Genomic DNA, 20,340 nt, shown 5'->3' with positions numbered 1-20,340 from the left:
GAAGCAGCCTCTTCAGAACCTGCACTCTACTGTCATAAATTGCTTAATAACCACATTTGTAATATTCTTTGATAGTTAAAGTGAATTACGCCTTTATTCTGAGGACACCCAAATGAGAACTTGCGGCTTAGGAACGTGAGATACAACACAATTTCAGCTGAAACTTACATGTGCTTCATTAAGAAAGGATTTCTTTATTAGTCACATGTACATCAGAACACACAGTGAAATGCATCTTTTGCGTAGAGTGTGCTGGGGGAAGCCCACAAGTGTCGCCTTGCTTCCGGCACCAACATAGCATGCCCACAACTTCCTAATCCGTATGTCTTTGGAATGTGGGAGGAAACCAGAGCACCCGGAGGAAGCCCATGCAGACACGGGGAAAACATACAAACTCCTTACAGACAGTGGCTGGAATTGAACCTGGTCGCTGGTGCTGTAATAACGTTATGCTAACCGCTACACTACCGTGCCTGCCCAAAATGCATCTTTTGCGTAGAGTGTTCTGGGGGCAGCATGTAAGTGTCACCACACTTCCAGTGCCAACATAGCATGCCCACAACTTCCTAACCTGTACGTCTTTGAAATGTGGGAGGAAACCGGAGCACCCGGAGGAAACCCACACAAACACAAGGAGAACATACAAACTCCTTACAGACAGCAGCAGGAATTGAACCCGGGTTGCTGGCGCTGGAAGAGCATTATGCTAACCACTACACTACCGTACAGAGTATGAAATTGGTACTTTCAGCTGATACAATATTAGAATTTTGTAAATAATAACTTTTTTGGTGCATTAATAATAACTAGGGTGAGTGAGATTGATAATATCTGTGTGAATGTGCACTTTTTAAATTAGGCCTGGCATGGATTAGCAAAAAAATTAGAAAACAGCAGTATCTCAACCAGGATGGTTGCAAGCTCACAATGAGACAATTGTGTCAAACTGTACATTTTTTATCTTGTTCCTTCTTATCCTTTTCCACCTTTTGAAACACACCCCATCTTGATTTTTGTTTGCTGATTCATGTAGGCTGTAATTATACTACAGGCACATGTTCTGATTGAAGTTATATGCTTGTTGTTATTCTATCTTGTTCATAGTAAAGCCAGCCACAAAGGAATTCTGTTAACAGTTTTGGTAGAAGCAGCCAATGTTTTGTATCATTAAACACATTCCACATAGATATGAGAATGCTAGTGCATCTTTTTTATTTCTGCCTCCCTTTTAGAATGATGATATGTCTCCGTAACTACTGAACTAGGTTCAAGTCTCATCAGTGCATGAGTAAATCTGTGACTTGTTCCTCAATGTTCAGATGTTAGAATTGGGATAAGATTTCCAAACTATTTGGTTACTTTTGAGTTGACTGGCCTTTGTTACTATTTTGCATCAATGTGAATCCTTCTGTGATGTTGTACTTATAACTGCTATTGTGACTGGTCAACTCTTATCCCTAACCAATGACAATGTAATGATGTTAGTACTTTCTATATTTAGCACTAGGTGGATCTTCAACAGATTTTGGTTATCAGATGTTCCCTACAAAGGTATGCTATAGGTAGATGAAATATCCATACCTGTTCAACCAGAGTACTTGGTCATTAAGAAAATAAAGTTTGATACAAAATTCATTAAATAGGAATATACAGAACTGGAAAATACTATTGTAGCCCATTAATGAACTAAAGTTAATGAAGCTGTATAATTATGCTTGGTCAGTTTTTAAAAATGTATTCTTGGGAAATGAGCATCATCAGCAAGACTAGCTCATTCCTGGATTTGCCAGCAATAGTATTGGCTGCTTTCCTGAACTGAAGCAATCCATGTAGTTTTATTTATTTATCATTTGAATGTATTCTTAGCCAAGTGGGAGCATCCTTTGTGACCAAGTGGAGTTCACAGTGTTTGCAGTTGAATTTATTTGGCGGCATTCATCCATAATGTGTGCCATGGATTGATCTACATACAATTTGGCAAACTCTTTGGTGTCTGAAGTGATTAAGAAGAGTGCACGGATAACTTGGCAGGTTGAATTCAAGTGCACCAAGACTAAGGTCCGTGAGAAAGAATCAGTTGTTTGCTGATGCCAGTTGGCAGTCTCCTTGTCTTATTGCTTCCTCTTTTATCTTGTGGTGATGTAGCCTTAACCACAAGGGGTGTTGTGATTTAGGATGTATAGTTGGTGGGCTGAAAAGGTCACTGAACAGAGACAGACGGGTTGGCTGGCTGAAATAAACTAGATGACTGGTCAATTAGGTTACAAGCAGGAAATGTTTAAGTGAAATTGTTGAATTCAGTATTGAGTCCCAAGGACTATGTCGGATCCGGTTATTTTCGAATCTGCAGGTTCTTTCAGGAGTCCAGGAATGAGTTGAAAACAACTTGGTGTTTCACAAAGTTTTATTGGAAAAGTTTAAAACAAAGAAACAGTCACAGAGCACATGGCTCTAGCTTTACTACTAGGAGATGAGCTGAGACGAAAGGAACTAAAGATGAGCTAGGGCCGGGGAGGGGCGGGGTGGGAGGAGAGCAAGAGAGAGATAGAGGCAAGATAAGCAAGAGAGAGAGATAAGCAAGAGAGTGAGTAACAAAAAAGTGACACCTTTTACACCTGAGATAAGAGGTACTCTTTAGGTTTTCTGATTGGACTGCTGTTAGCTATTAGGTACCTGTGGCCAAACCAACCAGTGAAAAAACACATATTCACCTGATGGACGAACCAATAAGCTAGGAAGCGGCCATTCCTTGTGCAGCCACTTGAGGTGTATTAAACTCTATACATGTTAAAAAAAACTACTTAAAACAGTCGAATCCAACAACTACAATATGGTTAGATGGAAGTTATGGTACTTTTCCTTGAGCTTATGTTTGGTTTCATTCGTGGCACATTGGTGCACCTTGTAGAACTGCTGCCTCACAACTCCAGTGACTCAAGTTCAGTCCTAACACCCACTGCTGTCTCTGTGGAATTTGCACATTCACCCAGTGACCACATGGGTTATCTCTGGGTACTCAGGTTTCCCACCATGTTTCAAAGACATTGGCCATTGTAAATTGCCCCCAGTGCAGTGTGGATGGCAGAATTGATGGGAATGTGAGGAGAATAGGTTATTATGAATGAATGAGAGCTGGCATGGACTTGTGAGCTGGCATGGACTCAATGGGCTGAATCACCTTTGTCTATATTCTAAGCAAATATAGGAAAAGTGGAATTAGTGTAGAAGGTCAGACAGAGAGAGGTCAGAGTGAGAATGGATAGGAAATGGTGTTGCAGGTGATTGGAAGCTCAGGTTCACCTATATGGACACAACGGAGGTGCTCTGCAAGTCTATCTTTGATTTCTCCAATGTAGAGGAGTATAATCAGGGTTAAGCACACCCTTGTTGGAGATAATTATTAGCACCCCAGTGTGGAATGAATGTTACTTGCTATTTATCTGCATGATTCAGTTGGGAGTCTTATCACTGTCCAATTCAATTTAGGAGTACAACTGAGTGGATCTCTGTGTGCATGTGAAAGGAGCTTAAAAATTATAACTTCTTTCATTTATTTACTCATTTCATTTTAAGAACATGCCATAATACCCAGAGCCATATCTTAGAGTTAGAATTTAAGTCAAATATGTTTAAATAATAGTAATTATTTCTTTTCAGGTGGAGAACGAACTTGTGGTGTCCATGAACTTATATGTATCCGCAAAGGTAAGCGAACTGTTCCAGAAGTTAATGATGTTATTATCTATACCAGATTTGGCAGTGGGACGTGGTTTGGTGAGTGCAGGAAGAAAAGTTTATTGATAAATATATCTTAAATTACTTCTGCTGAATATGGCTTTTATTTTTGAGATCAATTTGTTTTTTGTTTAAATAATCAAAGAGAAAAAATGTTGTATGCATTATGGACTAATAAAATTATGTATATGATCTCTGTAAATGGGACAATAATTTTATTTCACAGTGGAAACTTCTGAGCACTGCCTTAACTTAAGAATCTAATTTCTGCTAGTTGATGCGTGGTGTTTAGTTGAAAAAGTCATCTGTTACCGTTTTATGCTATCTCTTCTATTTCTATCTTATTTCTTTTCTCTTTTTCTTCTACCTTTTCAGTATTTGGTTTTCCTGGAGTGATGTTGATTTGAGATACGAGTACAAAATGACCGGGCCACCAATAAACACCTCTCTGGATACTCATTATGACTGAATTTAATGGAAAGATAGTCTTGCATGTGTAAAATTATTGTTGACCTATCAACAATCTACAAATGGGGATAATCAGTTGGCATCATAACTCAATTGTTTCTTTCAATGGAATAGTTTTAAATGAATCAACTATTCTTTGTGACTCTGTTTAATGCTGCCCCAGTCTTTCACCCCTGTTTCTGTTTAATTGAAACAATCAATTTAAATTTTACTACAGAGAGGTAAACCTAAGAAAAACTTAAGAACCTACAGCAAAACCTAAGAAAAATACTCTATCAATGGAGCTGATCATACAATTCTAAAACAGACTGTGCCATCAGAGGGAAATGACAAGGATTTTATTTTTAAAGTAGTGAGTTGTTATGAACTGGAATACACTGCCGGAAAGTGTGGTGAAAGTAGATTCAGTGTTATATGTACAGCAGTATACCGGCCAAGGACATTGAGACAGCACCTCATGCACTTACAATCTGTACCAACAAGAAGAGCAAAAGTAGCAGGCTCCTGGGAACATCACCACCTGCATATTCTTCTCCAAGTTATGATTTGCAGCCATATGCCATTCCATCATCATGGCTGGGTCAAAACATTTTCAAAAGGGGATTATATATATACAATTGGAAAAGAAAAGAACGGAGAAAGTAAAGGCAGTGAGATTAATTATGCATCTCTTTCAAAGATCTGGCACTGCTGTGATAAGCCAAAGGGTCTGCTTCTGTGCTACAGCATTCTATGATATTGAAACAGCAAGATATAGTCATTACATCAGCTTCATTTGAGGACCAAGACAATATTAAACTGATACTGGTGCTGCAATTTACTTTCAAAGAAGACTGTCCAATATCCTGACAGACTAATGGAGAGTCAGTATTGGTAATTGGTTTATTATTGTCACACATACTGAGATACAGTGAAAAGCTTTTGTTTGCTTATCAGATCATTCCATACATATGTACATCGAGGTAGTGCAAAACTATCAACAAACAGAATGCAGAATACCATGTTACATTTACAGAGAAAGTGCAATGCAGGTAGACAAATAAAGTGGAAAAGCATGGTGAGGTAGATCGAGAGATGTAAGAGTTCATCTTTATTGTATAAGCGGTTAATTCAAGAGTCTTATAACAGCTGGATAGAAGCTGTTCTTGAGCCTGGTGGTATGTGTTCTCAAACTTCTGTATCTTCTGCCTGATGGAAGGGGGAGAAGAGAGAATGACCGGGGTGGGAGGGGTTCTTGATTATGTTGGCTGCTTTCCTGAGGCAAAAGGAAGTGTAGACAGAGTCAATAGAGGGGAAGTTGGTTTTCGTGATGGCCTGGGCTGTGTTTACAACTCTTTGCAATTTCTTGCAGTCTTGGACAGAACAGTTGCCAAACCAAGCTGTGATGCATCCAGATAGGATGCCTTCTGTGGTGTATCTGTAAAAATTGGTGAGGATCATCAGAATTAGGAAAAGGCCATTTGGTACACTGGTGCCGAAAAACAGACTTTAAACAAAATCAACCCAGACCAAACATGAGAAAGAAATTCTGGAAAATTTCTCTGATATCCCAAAGGCAGTCAAAACCAGAAGATAATAACCATGAGGTACACTACCCTGCATCTCTTCCATCTTTTGTGCTAAGCAGTATTGGCTTCCTCCAGCTCTCTTTTGAATGCTTCCAGTACAGATCGATAATTAGTCCAAAAGTCAATTGCATCTGTTCCATTTCCTGCAGTTCTGCTCTTGGCCCCTTCTCCCACCCAGAATAAGGAAAGGGTTCTCCGTGTCCTTACCTTCTATTCCACCAGCCTCCATGATTAGTGGATCATTCTCTCTAATTTCCACCACCTTCAACTAGATGCCACCACCACACACATCTTTCTCTCCCCTCCCATTTCAGTATTTTGAAGAGATCTTACTCTGTCTGGTTCACTTTTCATCTTTGCCATCACCCATTTCCCTTCTTTTAGGACCTTCCCATGCAACCAACTGAGGTGCATCACCTGCTCTTTTATCTCTTCTCTTCCCATCATCCAGGGCCACAGGTATTCCTTCCAGGAGAAGCAAGGATTCATTTGCACCACCTCCAATTTAGTGTACTGGATTCAGTGCACATATTCGCTAAACGCAGGTTGGGTGACTACCTTGCCAAACACCTCCATTCAGATTGCAACAGTGACCTTGGTTTTTCAGTTGTCTGTCATTTTAATTCTCCATTCTACTCCCACTCTGATCTTTCTATCTTTCACCCTTTACCAAAGTCCAAAGTAAGACTGACATCTCATCTTTGCCACTGGGGCTCATCACTGGATTCAGCAATTTCAGATTAGCAGTTTTTCCAGTTTGTACCAGTGCTGAGCATTTTGTGTGCAAGAGCAGAGAATACTGGTGATTGCTGGCAGGTTGGGCGGCGTCTAGTTGGTGGTGAGCAGAAAGTTAAAGTGGTCACATGTACAATCAAAGCAGCTTCTACATTTAGGGAATAATTAGCATGTGGAGCTCTCTATCAAGAGAACTGGTTGAGGCAAATGGCATGGATGCATTTAAAATACACAGATGAGTAAGAAAGATATTGAATGAAGAAATATTGAAGTGGTTAGATGAATAAGAGGCTTGACTAGAGCATAAAGAGCAGTATGAACTTGTTGGTTCAACCGACCTGTTTTTGTGCTATAAAAAGATGTCACAATGTGACCTATAATTGATGTAGCTCCATTTAAAAAAAATACAGCAGCAGAAGATTCTACCCCCAAACTGCAGAGTCCCAGTGGAAAATTTAACTATCACACTATTTTAAAGAGTGGAATGTTGGAAATTTGTCTCCGCATATTTTGCAAGATTGACTATTTAATGAGACTACGACACACCATTCCAACAGTTGTGAAATCAAAATATTTGCCTGCAGTCACAGTAATTTGCATTCACAGCAATGTTATGTCCCATTACACCTTTTAATATAGATTTTTAAAAAAAATTCATATTCATTAGTGGTTTCTTGACATCATCCTGTGATACTTGTACTGTACTTGATTCACCTTCTTTCACATTTTTATTTTGATTTTTAACTGGCTTCATCCTTTTTATAATTGTTTTGATTTTCCTGTGCTTAAAGGGAATGAGCTGCTACCTTAATAGTCCAATTTCTGAAAGAAAGTGCAGACAACCCATCAAGAGATGGCCAGAAATCCAGCTCTGAATTCTGAACTGGCATCAGCAATATATTTGTGATGGTCAGTCTGAATGGTTTCCTTCCTTATGTGAGTTGTGCAATGCCATCAAACACTTCTGTAAGAATGAATAGGTAGTATTACGTATTACAATAGGTGATGACAATTGCAGAAAAAGCATTGATGCTTCAGGTTGTCAAACTGTTAGGTTTCAAAATATTTTCCAAATGTTAAGAAATGAAAGCAATGTGTGTATATCAAAACCCATTACTCTGTTAGGTGACTACATTTGTTTTTCATATTCTCTTAGTCTTTTTAATCTTTGTTTTTGGTTCTCATCCATGCTTTTGGTCTTTATCCTTGTATACTACTGTTTTAATTCTTTAAAAAATGTTTTTGATCTAATCTCATTTATCTGGCCTAGGAACTGCTCCACATTATTTTGGTATTAAAACAGTGTTCAAGTTCCCTTTATTGTTGTTTGTGAAGGTTGCATTAAGAACAACAACTTCATTTTGAAGGTTCACTGTGTTGTTAGGTTGCCTTGTAGAATGCCCTGCTGAAAATGATATTTTTCGTTTCAGCACTTTGTTCCCTATTACATTTTACAAGTTCTCAACCCAACACCACTTAAAACAGCAGGTGTGATCTTTGCAGGAAGCTCTTAAAGTGACATACCATAATTCAAGTCTCACTCTTCCAGCTGCTCAAGAATGTTGGTACTGAATGAATGGATATTACAATGGAAATTGAGGGGCAGTGGTGCGAGTGTTCTGCAAGGAAATCAATGGTACCTGGCCAGGCTGGTAAAGAACAGTGACCACTGGAAGCATATTCATTATTCAGGGAGGCCACTGAGACCTTCCAGGGTTAAGGTCAGCAACTCCTGATAGGAGATGGCTGGGGAGGTCTCTATAAGGACATTTTCTGAATGCCAGCATTTTGAGAAAACCTGCAACGCAGGTATAATACCATGCCTAGTCTGCTTGCTTCAGTGGGCTGAAGACAAAATAGAAGAATCCTTTCCTTGGTTATGATGATTGAGTGACTTCCTTAATGTAACTTTGAGCATGCAGATCAACAGTGGCGTCAGTGGAATAGTCCTGAGTTGAAGCTACAAGTAACTGAAATGTTGTCCCTTGTGGGCAAAGCTGTCAAGGCACATATGTGAGGTGGTAGTTGAGGTCTTTAAGGTCAGAAATTGCACTCAATGAGGACAAAGAGTGCAATTTAAGTGTTGTGCCTTTAAATAGCATAGTTTCAGCATAAGCTGAAATGATTGGTACCCTTTTAATGCACAAACCAAACAAAAATGTAAATTTAATCCAATGTGGATCCCAATAACAATTATATTCTGGTGAAATTGCACAATTCATGTTAGAGGGCCTGATGTGTTTCCAGCAGCAGATGTGCACTTAGTGACATTAGTCTTCATACAATAATCATTTCTGCTCGTGTTGAATAAATAGGAACTCAAAGGTGCAACCTATGGCCTACATGTATGAGATTCAGTAGAACTAGGAGCATTTCATCAGCGAGGGATACTCTGCTGATATTGGGAGGCCTGACATGCCAGCTTCACAACTCACAGGCTGTTCAAGCACCTTCCAAAGTCCAGGGAATGTGTAAAAAAACTATAAGAGAGGACAGTGTTTAGCTGCTAACATACTCTTTCAAAGAGTGCCTTAGCGCTGACACCACTGGTATCGTTCCATTAGCAACCTTTCTACATGAGGCATGGCAAGATCTGCCTTAATGCCATCAGCTGCTACCCAACAAAGGATGTGATTTGCTATAATGAAGGTGTAGTCTCTGGGAGGTCATGATGAGATGAGGAGAAATTTCTTAATTTGGAGAATAGTGAATCTTGGGAATTCCCTGGAGGGTGTGGATGCTCAAACATTAGAGTTTTTTCAGAACAGGGATTGATAGATTTCTGGGTTTTAGGAGAATCAGTGGATAGGCGAATAGTGCAGGAAAATGGAGTTGGGGGGGAAGATCAACTATGGCCTATAACTGTCTTTAAATCTTATTATTATCCAGCTTCTGCTATTATCTTCAGTCCTTTTAATACTGGTCAAAATAACTTGTTTTACTCTGTATCCTACTCATGGTATTCTTGAGTGTTCTTGTCCTATGAAGTAGCATGCTGTAGTAGGCAGCCCTAGGTCCCATGCTTTTGTAATTTATGTCAATAATTTTGACTTATGATACCAAAATTGGCTGTGTGGCTGTTAATGAGGAAGAAAACGAAAAATCAGGAGATATCAATGGACCGTTCCACTGAATTGGTTAAATTGGCAAAAAAATTCATCCAGGGAGTGTGAATTAATGCATTTGGAGAGGGCAGACAAGGCAAGGGAATATAGAAATAGAAGCAGCCTAAGCAGTGTAGAACAACAAATGTATCAAGGAAACAGATTTGTGTCCACAAATCCCTGCTGGTAGAGAAACTGGTAGAGTAGGAAGCTATGAATCCACCTGGGAGACATGGCTGAGGCATAGAATAAAGGGATAGGGAGGTCATAAAAACACTAGCTGGACCACAGCAAGAACATTGCAGTTGTGATCACCATACTAGAGGAGGCATGTGATGGAATAAAAAAGGTGTAGGGAAGGTACACGAGGATGTCATCATTCCTGGAGAATTATGGTTATGAGGAGTCACTATCTAATCTAGGGTTGGTTTTTTTTGAACAAATTGACATGAGAGGAGAATAAAATTATGAGACTTGGACAGGGTGAAGGGGAAGGACCTGTTTCCCTTACAGGAGAAGGGGCAAAGACATAAATTAATTGGTGAAAGGATTAGAAGGGAGGTGAGGAATATTTTTTCATCCTAAAGAGTAGTTGCATTCTGTCTCTCTCTGCTTCAAGTGTTGTTGGAGGCAGCAAGATCCAGACTGCAATTACCTTTAAATATTTAAAAGATAGTGCACTGGGCACATGAAGTGCCTTAACCCATAAGGCCAAGGGTCAAGAGCCAGGAAATAAGAATAACATTACGAGCTGAATTTTTGTCTAGATGATCTCCTTGTGTGCTGTAAATTCCTGTGATCTGCGAGTTAGGAGCAAAATAATTCATGGAAATTACAGCTGGCTCTACAGAGAGCCAGATTTTTTTCCAGTCAGAATAAAGTAATTTGGATATAGGGCAGTAATGCAGTGTTGCAGTTCAACACCTTTGCCTTATTGTATGAACAGTATGCAAGACAAGTTTTTCACTGTACCTCGGTACAAGTGACAATAATAAACCAATTCCAGTCCAATTCCTATTGGTTTTGTGGTCAAAGTTCCTTACACATTGCTGTTGTCCATGCTATTGAGAGGTATAAGTATACTGTCAGAATACACATTTTAAATTTAATATTTTGTCCCAATGATTGCCATGTACTGAATTAAGACTCAAGGGTTTGTTCTTTGATCTTATATTGGGCATTGTTGGAGTAATGTTGGAGGCCAAAAACAGAAGGGCCAGAATGTTAATGGGTTGGATAATTAAAGTTACAAATGACTGAAAACTCAGGGTCAGCCTTATGGATTGAATGGAGAATTTTTGTAAAGTGAACACTCAAACTGCATTTGGTTTCTTTGTTGTGGGAGAGACCACATCGTGAGCACTAAATGCAATACACTAAATGGGCATTTATTTGAGATAGTTGGCAGGTGAATGATGTGAATGGGTATTGCATTGAAAGAAAATGGCAAACTTACACTTATAAACCAATTTTTACATCTATTTCAGGACATGCCAACGAAGTGCTTTTGAAATTTGTCCTTAGTGTCATGTAGAAAAAGCCACAGCCAATTTGTGCACAGCAGACTTCCACAACTGCACCATGATAATGATGAGATGACATGTGTTAGTATTGTTGAGTGAGGGATACATGTTGGCTGGAATGCTGGGGAATACTCTCTTGTTTTTTGAAATGGTGACATTGAATCTTTTATACCCTCTTTGGGGAGCAAAAGATGCTTTGGTTTCTTGTCATCCAAAAGACAGCTCCCTCAGCAGTGTTGCACTCCCTCAGTGATGCATTAGAGTGCTGGCACAACTTGAATCCACAACTTTCTGATTCATAATCAAAGGTGTTACTTGATTGTGATGAAAGGCATTAGACGAATTAAGAGATAAAAGCTCAGTTGAAACTAAACTAATAGACAAGCATTTATTACACATAATAAATGAGAAGATGACAAGCAGGACTAGGAAGGAACAGAAAATAAATTATTAGAAAATAAAAGATGAAGCTTGAAATAAAAATTTATCAATTTGAAAAGAACTAGTATTCTTCAGTCACATGACTAACAAAAGAAACAAAAAATGACAGGAATAGTGTCATTAAGGGATGAATACTGACATTTTCACTGATAATAATAGTGAAATTTCTGAAATGTTGGATAGTTTTTATGACTCAATATTATCAAGGGTATTGAAAGGTAAATATAACTGAGGAGGTATGATAAAAGAAGATGTAAAGAGATTTGAAAATAGACAAAAGAAAAATAATTGATAAACTGATCAAGCTTAAGAGGAGTTAAGATGCCTGGTCTGGAAGGATTGCTCATGCATGTATTGAACAAAAATAGGGAAAAATTAATGGAGGTACTCTTAAAACATAACTAGAAAGGATGGTGGACTGGTAATATTTCTCCTACATTTGAAAAATAAAGATAAGAGAGTTTGGGTGGCTATTGACGGATTTGCTTTACATTGGTAATAGAAAGCCAAATGGAAATTTCACTCAAAGCTGTAAAAGAAAAACATTCAGTAATTAATTATATAAAGAACAACCAGCAGTGAAGTCGAAAGGGAATACCATATCTCATTAATTATTTGAAATCCTTAAAAAGGAACAGATAAATAATGCATGGGTAACCTAGTAGATGTAATATATTTGGAATTACAAAAGGTTTTTGGTAAGCTCCCACATAGAGGACTCATGAGCAACGCACACAAAACGCTGGAGGAACTCACCAGGTCCTGATGAAGGGTCTCAGCCTGAAACATTGACTGTTCATTTCCCTCCATAGATGCCACCTGACCTGCTGAGTTCCTCCAGCATTTTGTTTGTGTTGCTCCAGATTTCCAGCATCTGAAGTCTTTCTTAGGTCTCCATTTGGCAGACTCTTGATTAAGGTAAGAGTATGTGGAGTCTGGATAGCAAGCTAGCTACAGGATAGAAAACAGAACAGGTGGGTTTATGGGAGCTATTCAGATTGGCATAAGTTTGAAAAGTAGACTTCCAAAACTATCTGTGGGGTCACAACCAATTTGCTCATGGGAATTGAAAGTATATTTTCAGAATTTGTGCATATACTCAGCATGAGGGAAGACTGTGATAAAATAACAAGTACTTGCAGAATGGGCATGTCATTGGCAAATGAATTTCAAAATATGAGGGGTTACATTTTGCCAGGAAGAATAAGGAATCTTGTAATGCCTTGGATAATAATTGTCTAAATGGATTAGTGGAACAAAACAATCAAAGGATATAAATGCAGACATAATTTAAATTGACGCAAGTCAACAAGGCCATTATAAAGAGGGAACAAAGATAGGTGGTTCATTTAGAGAGAATTGTAAGCCAGAAAAGTGATATTAAATTTGTATCAACCTTGGTTTGACCACATTTGCAATACAAAGCATAATTCTGCTCTCTATGTTATATAAAAGTACACAGAAGGGAATGCAAAGAAATATTCGCCGAGATGACAACAGAATTGAGTGGATATTATCAGAAATGATTGAACAGAAAGGGACTATTTTCTCTAGGAATGAGAAACCAAAGGGATGAAGATGGAGGTTTTCATGATTATGAAAGACTTTGGTCAGGTAGAAAAAGAGAAAATGTTTCCTTTCTTGGGAAGGCCATTTATGGGCCATAAACATAAGAATGTCACTAGTAAATTCAACTGGGAATTCAGGATAAAGTTCTTTATCCAATAAGTGGTGAGAATCTGATGCACATTGCTACAAAGTATCATTGAGGTGAATAGCATTGATGTATTTAAGGGGAAGCTTGATATGCATGAGGAAAAAAATGAATAGAAGGAGATCCTATCGGAATAGGTGAGAAAGGCAACTATTAAAATGCACTTGAGAAACCATGGAAAACCTAAAAAAATTAGCTCATGGCTAGGCAGAAAAAAATGAGCACAACAAGAATGGATTTTGGAAACTTAATTTGCATTTATATAAGCACCTTTTGCAGCCAATGAAGTACTTCTGAGGTGTAGTTAGTGTTGGAGGGTGGGAAATGAGACAGTCAATTTGTACACAGCAAGCTCTCAGCCATAACTATCCAGGGTTTGGCATTAACTTTATTGAAAATTATAATAAGGAGTTACATAAAATGGATTGCCAACTTCTTTTCATACAATATACGGAATATATATCATGAAAAATCAAGATCTACCCTCATTATGGACCAACTTGTTTATTATGCAGAATCATAATTTTTGTCCATTAATCTAAAGTCCTGAATATTGAACATAGCCCAAATATGCAAGTTAAGTTTTGAATGTATTTAAGTAACAGCACCTTATGTCAGTCTAACAGGGCTGTTGGAAATTACACTCAGTGGATGATTTGTGGATCATATCCGGGTTATCCAGCTGTTTTCCTCTTCTAATCTCTTTTACACCACCACCACCAAGTTCAGAAGACTATACCTTGTCTTGTTCAGTAGGTTTGAAGAGTGAGCATTATTCCGATCTTTGATAATTTAAACAGGGAAATAAGTCCATTCTGACCATCTGTTGAAATTTGTATGTTTGCTGCATTATTTATCTTCAATTTCAATGCTGCTTTAGGATATACGTTATGCCATAACACATCCTTAAATTCTATTTGTGTTTCAATAATATCATCATTCTGGAAAGAAAAATTTATATAGAACTCTGTGGTCATTGAGAAATCTTGCTGATCTGACACCAGTACCTAATTACAGATAGTTTTATTTTCATTCTTTCAGTTCTTGACAAGGTTGCACACTTGTATATGAATAAGATACAGTTTCAGCAATCACATAATTTATTCATATTCCTTGACATATGGTTGGTTAACCATATGGTGTCATTCAATACTGTAAAAGGCTCTGTGGTTCACTAACAAATGACCTCAGGTTGCAATAGGCTTGAAACCAGCGTTTCATTTTACTTTTAATATCGTTTTAAATGTATTTACTTAGGTACTAGAAATTCTAGTGCACCCAGACAAATGTGCAAAAAGGGTGTTTCACCAGGATGCCAACAACCATTGTGGTTGTGGGTCTATGGTGCAGTCTAGTTATTGCAGATATTTGGGTAAGAAAACATGTCATTTGGGAATTGGGCCCAGGCTGGGTTCGGGGTTGGAGGGTCAGGGTTGGGTGCATCAGGATGGCCAGAAGCCATAGGCCCCTAGGGAGGTAGGATAGGAATGTCAAATAGAACTAAACAGGAGACCTACCTGATTGAGGTCCCAATCTAGCCCTGCGCTGGGAAGTTCTCAGGCTGACCAAAGACGGCCTCTCTTGGGACAATGTTGTGTAAGCTGTCCCAAACAGTTGCAGAAGGAAAAGCAGCCTTTAATATGAAAAGCATGTCAGAAACAGAAGGATTATTCATGCTTGGAAATACATGTTGAACTTTTGGAATGACTCAAAAGACCCAGAAGCTGTTTGAAAGAAAACAATATTTTTAATTGCATGTGATTTAATTCTGGGCATACATTATTATGTAATTTTGCCACCACAGGAATCCTTCATAGGAGTTTGGCTGCTAAAGCAAATCCATTTCTGAATTTATAACCAAAATATTTTAGTGAATTGGTGTCTTTTACATTATTATATCAGAAGTACAAGGAGCAAACAGTTGAATGAATGAATATTTCAGCTGTAAGGAGTACTAAATTTGCAAACAGAATTCTAAGACTTGGAAAAAAGAAAAATAAAATTGGAGTGAGAAATCCAAACTAACAAATTCAGTGTTGCTGTCAACAAAACTGAGGTTTCTGAAAGATCATTCCTGATTATATTTTTTTAAAGATAAGTAACTGCCGTAATAAGAATTTACTGTGCAGTTGAAAAGACAACTATTAAATTGTTGAATTGTCTTTAAGAGATATCAAGTAATTTTTAAATTTTTGAAAACTAAATATGATCTCAAAATGTTTTGTTAATACACTTTTCTTCATTTACATTTTAATAAATTGAACAAAATCTTGAACTTTCTGCATTTAGAAATCATGTTTCAAAGGTTGCTCATCCTTGTATAAGATTAAATATGGCCCCAAAATGGCTTTTAACTAAATAGAGTGGGAGTAATGTATTAGTATTTCAGTGAGAAATATATGTAAGAGACAAATTGAGGACCAGAGAAGGTATAACGTTGGTGAGAAAGGCATAATATTTATTAGCTTGCATTATTTTATCCACATACCAATTTTGTAGTAAAGTATTAATTTAAAATATAAATGTGTGTTCCATTAGAAATTATTACAGTGCTTGGTCAATATTTTAAAAGTTCCTTTTAAATTTCATAAGCTGACACTCAAATGGGAAGGCCTTGAAAATCCACTCTGCAAAGATGAAGTATTGAATTACTCGAATACAATGCTTGCGTCACAGAACTAGCATGAATATTTTACTGCAGAACAAAGATTAAAAAAACAGAATGCATTACCAGATACTGATTGGCAAAACAAATGCTTGCTGTTTTCCATCCTGGATTCCTTACAGTAAACTGAAATTGTTATTATTTCTGCAAAGTAAATTTCTGGGTCAAACTTAATGAACAGCCGAAGTCAATGGAACTGAATTTCAAAAGCATTGTAAAACACGCAGCCACATATTCAGGAGAATCAGCCCAGGTGAATTTCTTGGCTAATATCTTTTAGTTTTCTTTTATACCTGGAGTGTGACAGCATAATTTATTGACAATTACTTTCTTTATTTTCATATGTTTTAGAATTATGATTTATGCTACTTTTTCCACTTGAGCCTTCTCTTTTTACCAATTACTGATTGTGGAAGTCATGGAAAATGTACAGTACAGAAGCAGGCCATTTGGCCCATCGTGTCTATGCTGATTGAAAAAGAACGGCCATACATCAGCCCATCTTTCAGCACCAAGTCTATAGACTTGCAGATTATGGCTTTGCAATTATACATCTAAGCACATTTTAAATGCAATGAGGGTTTCTGTCTCTCTCATCCCTTTAGACCATGTGTTTCAGACAAATATTATTTCCTGGGTGACAATTATTTTCCACCTCTCTCCTCTAATTCTTCTGCCAATTACTTTAAATCTATTTTCTTTGGTTTTCAAAACTCCTTTCAGGAATCAGAATCAGGTTTATTATCACTGACATACATCGTGAAATTTGTTGTTTTGCGGTAGCATTACAGTGCAAGACATAAAAATTATTATAAGTTACAAAATTAAATAAATAGTGCAAAAGAAGAATAACGAGGTAGTGTTCATGGGGTATGGACAGTTCAGAAATTTGATGGCGGAGGAGAAGGAGCTGTTCCTGAAACTTTTTGAGTGTGGGTCTTCAGGCTTCTGTACCTCCTCCCCAATGGTGGTAATGAAAAAAGGGCATGTCCCGGATGGTGAGGGTCCTTAGTGATGGATGCCGCCTTCTTGAGGCACCGTCTCTTGAAGATGTCCTTGATGGTGGGGAGGGTTGTGCCAGTGATGGAGCTGGCTGAGTCTACAACACTCTGCAGCCTCTTTCAATCCTGCGCATTGGAGCCCCGTACCAGGCAGTGATGCAATCAGTCAGAATGCTCTCCACTGTACATCTGTAGAAATTTGCAAGAGTCTTTGGTGACATACCAAATCTTCTCAAACTCCCAATGAAGTAGAGCCACTGGCGTGCCTTCTTCATGAGTGCATCAATGTGTTGGGCCCAAGATAGATCCTCTGAGATTTTGATGCCCAGGAATTTGAAGCTGCTCACCCTTTCCATCGCTGACCTCTCAATGTAGACTGGTGTGTGTTCTCCCGACTTCCCTTTCCTGAAGTCCACAATCAATTCCTTGGTCTTGCTGATGCTGAATGTGAGGTTGTTGTTGTGACACCACTCAACCAGCCAATCTATCTCACTCCTATATGCCTCCTCATTGACATCTGAGATTCTGCCAAGAACAATGGTGTCATCGGCAAATTTATAGATGGCATTTGAGCTCTACAGTCATGAGTGTAGAGAGCGTAGAGCAGTGGGCTAAGCACACATCCTTGAGGTGTGCCTGTGTTGATTGTCAGCGAGGAGGAGATGTTACTACTGATCCACACTGACTGTGGTCTCCGATAAGGAAGTTGAGGATCCAGTTGCAGATGGAGGTACAGAGGCCCAGGTTTTGAAGCTTGTGGATTGGTATTGAGAGGATGATGGTGTTGAATGCTGAGCTGTAATTGATAAACAGCAGCGTGACGTATGTTTTGCTGTTGTCTAGGTGCTCCAAAGAGTGGAGAGCCAGTGGATTGCATTTGCTGTAGACCTGTTGTGGCGGTAGACAAATTCAGTGGGTCCAGGTCCTCACTTAGGCAGGAGTTAATTCTAGCCATGACCAACCTCTCAAAGCACTTCATCACAGTAGATGTGAGTGCTACCAGGTTATGGTCATTGAGGCAGCTCACCCTGCTCCTCTTGGGCATCAATATGATTGCTGCCCTTTTGAAGCAGGTGGGAACCTCCGACTGCAGTAGTGAGAGGTTGAAGATGTCCTTGAATACTCCATCCAGTTGGTCGGCACAGATTTTCAGTATCCTGCCAGGCACACCGTTGGGGCCTGACACCTTATGAGGATTCACCCTCTTGAAGGATATTCTGACGTCGGCCTCTGAGACAGAGATCACAGGGTTGCCAGATGCTGTGGGGATTTGTACAGGTGTGGTGTTATTCTCCCTTTCAAAGCATGCATAAAAGGAGATTGAGGTTCTTCCTATTTACTCTGTCCTGGCTCCTTTTTAAGAACCTCAATTAAGTTTCCCTCAGTCTCTTCTGTTCCAAAGCCAACAACCAAGGGTAATCTAATTATTCCTCAGAACTACACTTTTCTTTTCTGGAAACATACTTGTAAATTTCTGCACCTGTAATGTGGTGACCATAATTGTACAGGCTAATTGTACAAGCATAGCTAGTTTTGTATACAGTTTGAGGATAACCCCTCCTCTGCTCTTATATTCTATCCATTAGATAATAAAGAAAATCATCCCTTATGTCATTTTAGCTACTTAGTGACCTGTCCTGTTACCTCTAAGGATCTGTGAACTTGCACTCAGAGGTCCATTTGTTCTTCCACGGCACACAATATCCGGCTATTTATTGTATTTACCATTGCCTTATTGCATCTCCCCTAAATATTACCTCACACTTCTCTCAATTAAATTCCATTTGCCATTTTCTGTCCAACTGACCAGACCAACTGTGAATTTCTTTAGTCCAAAGCTTCCCTCTCACTGTAAACCATACAGCCAATTTTGGTATCATTTGTAAACTTCTTTATTATGCCTCCTGTATTTAGGCCTACCATGAAGTGATCCTAAAAAAACATGGACCATTTCCCCCAAATCATGTAGATGCCATGGCCAAGAAAGCTCACCAGTGCCTCTACTTCCTCAGGAGGCTAAAGAAATTCGGTTTGTCCCCTTTGACATTCACCAACTTTTATTGATGCACCATAAAAAGCATCCTATCTGGATGTATCGTGGCTTGGTATGGCAACTGCTCTGCCCAGAACTGCAAGAAACTGCAGAGAGTTGTGGACAAAGCCCAGCATGTCACGGAAACCAGCCTCCCCTCCTTGGACTCTGTCTTTACCTCTCGCTGCCTTGGCGAAGCATAATCAAAGACCCCACCCACCTGGGTCATTCTCTCTTCTCTCCTCTTCCATCAGGTAGAAGATACAGGAGTCTGAGGGCACATACCACCAGGCTTAAGGACAGCTTCTACCCTACTGTGATAAGACTATTGAACTGTTTCCTTATGCGATGAGATGGACTCTGACCTCATGATCTACCTTGTTGTGACCTTGCACCTTATTGCATTGCACTTTCTCTGCAGCTGTGACACTTTACTCTGTACTGTTATTATTTTTACCTATATTACATCAATGCAGTCTGTGCTAACCCAATGTAACTGCACTGTGTAATGAATTGACATGTACGATCGGAAGGCAAGACAAGTTTTTCACTGTACCTCGGTTCAAGTGACGATAATAAACCAATACCGATACCAAATACTTACCTCTCAGCAAAGCCAGACATTGAAGGTGAGAGGCACCATTGCCTTCAATGCACCAGCACAGCTTTTGGCTAGCTTACAAAAGATTATTTGAAGATTAAGAGCTCAAATACAGCACAGAACTCAGTCTATTCAGCAGCAGTGGTTCCTGCCCTTCAATTTGCTTCAAGGCCTTGGAACAGTTACTGAAGAAGTATTGAAAATGCTATTTCTGCAAAATCCCTCCAAATCCACTAGGACAATAAGCAAACCAATGCAGAGTTCTCTTCTAGGCCAACATCCCCAGCATTGAGGCCCTAATTATATATATCTTGTCAACTCCACCGGACAGGCCATGTCATCTGTAATTGACAAGAGACTTCCAAAACAGTCAGTTCCAAGCTTTTGGGAAAAGATTACTAGAGGAAAAGATTCAAAGATGTGCTCAAATTCTCCCTGAAAAATGCAGCATCATCACTGACTCCTGCGAATCCCTGTCCATATGGACAAAGAGCATTCAGAGTGGCATCGAGAACCTTGTGTCCATATGTTATGGAACCCAGCACAAACAGCAGAAGGAATGCATCGATACAATCACTATCACTAAAGAGGTAGTGATGAGCAAACTAATGGGCTTAAAGGCAGATAAGTCCCCTGGTCCTGATGGGATGCATCCCAGGGTACTGAAAGAAATGGCGGAAGTTATAGTAGATGCATTTGTGATAATTTACCAAAATTCTTTGGACTCTGGGCAGGTCCCGGCAGATTGGAAGA

At 39.0% G+C, this 20,340-nt stretch overlaps 1 protein-coding gene across 1 annotated transcript in view; it reads left to right on the top strand.

Annotated features, from left to right (window-relative positions):
- LOC127568406 (synaptotagmin-14-like) overlaps positions 1-20,340 on the top strand; it is a 116,072-nt gene that overhangs the window by 9,329 nt on the left and 86,403 nt on the right. The window contains 1 exon segment of the mRNA XM_052012096.1: positions 3,658-3,705. Within this exon segment, the coding sequence (XP_051868056.1) occupies positions 3,658-3,705 (48 nt within the window).

Source organism: Pristis pectinata, chromosome 3 (assembly GCF_009764475.1).
Source record: "Pristis pectinata isolate sPriPec2 chromosome 3, sPriPec2.1.pri, whole genome shotgun sequence".
Lineage (NCBI taxonomy): Eukaryota > Metazoa > Chordata > Chondrichthyes > Rhinopristiformes > Pristidae > Pristis > Pristis pectinata.
The sequence above is the reverse complement of the archived record's forward strand: the minus strand, read 5'-3'. Positions and strand labels throughout refer to the sequence as shown.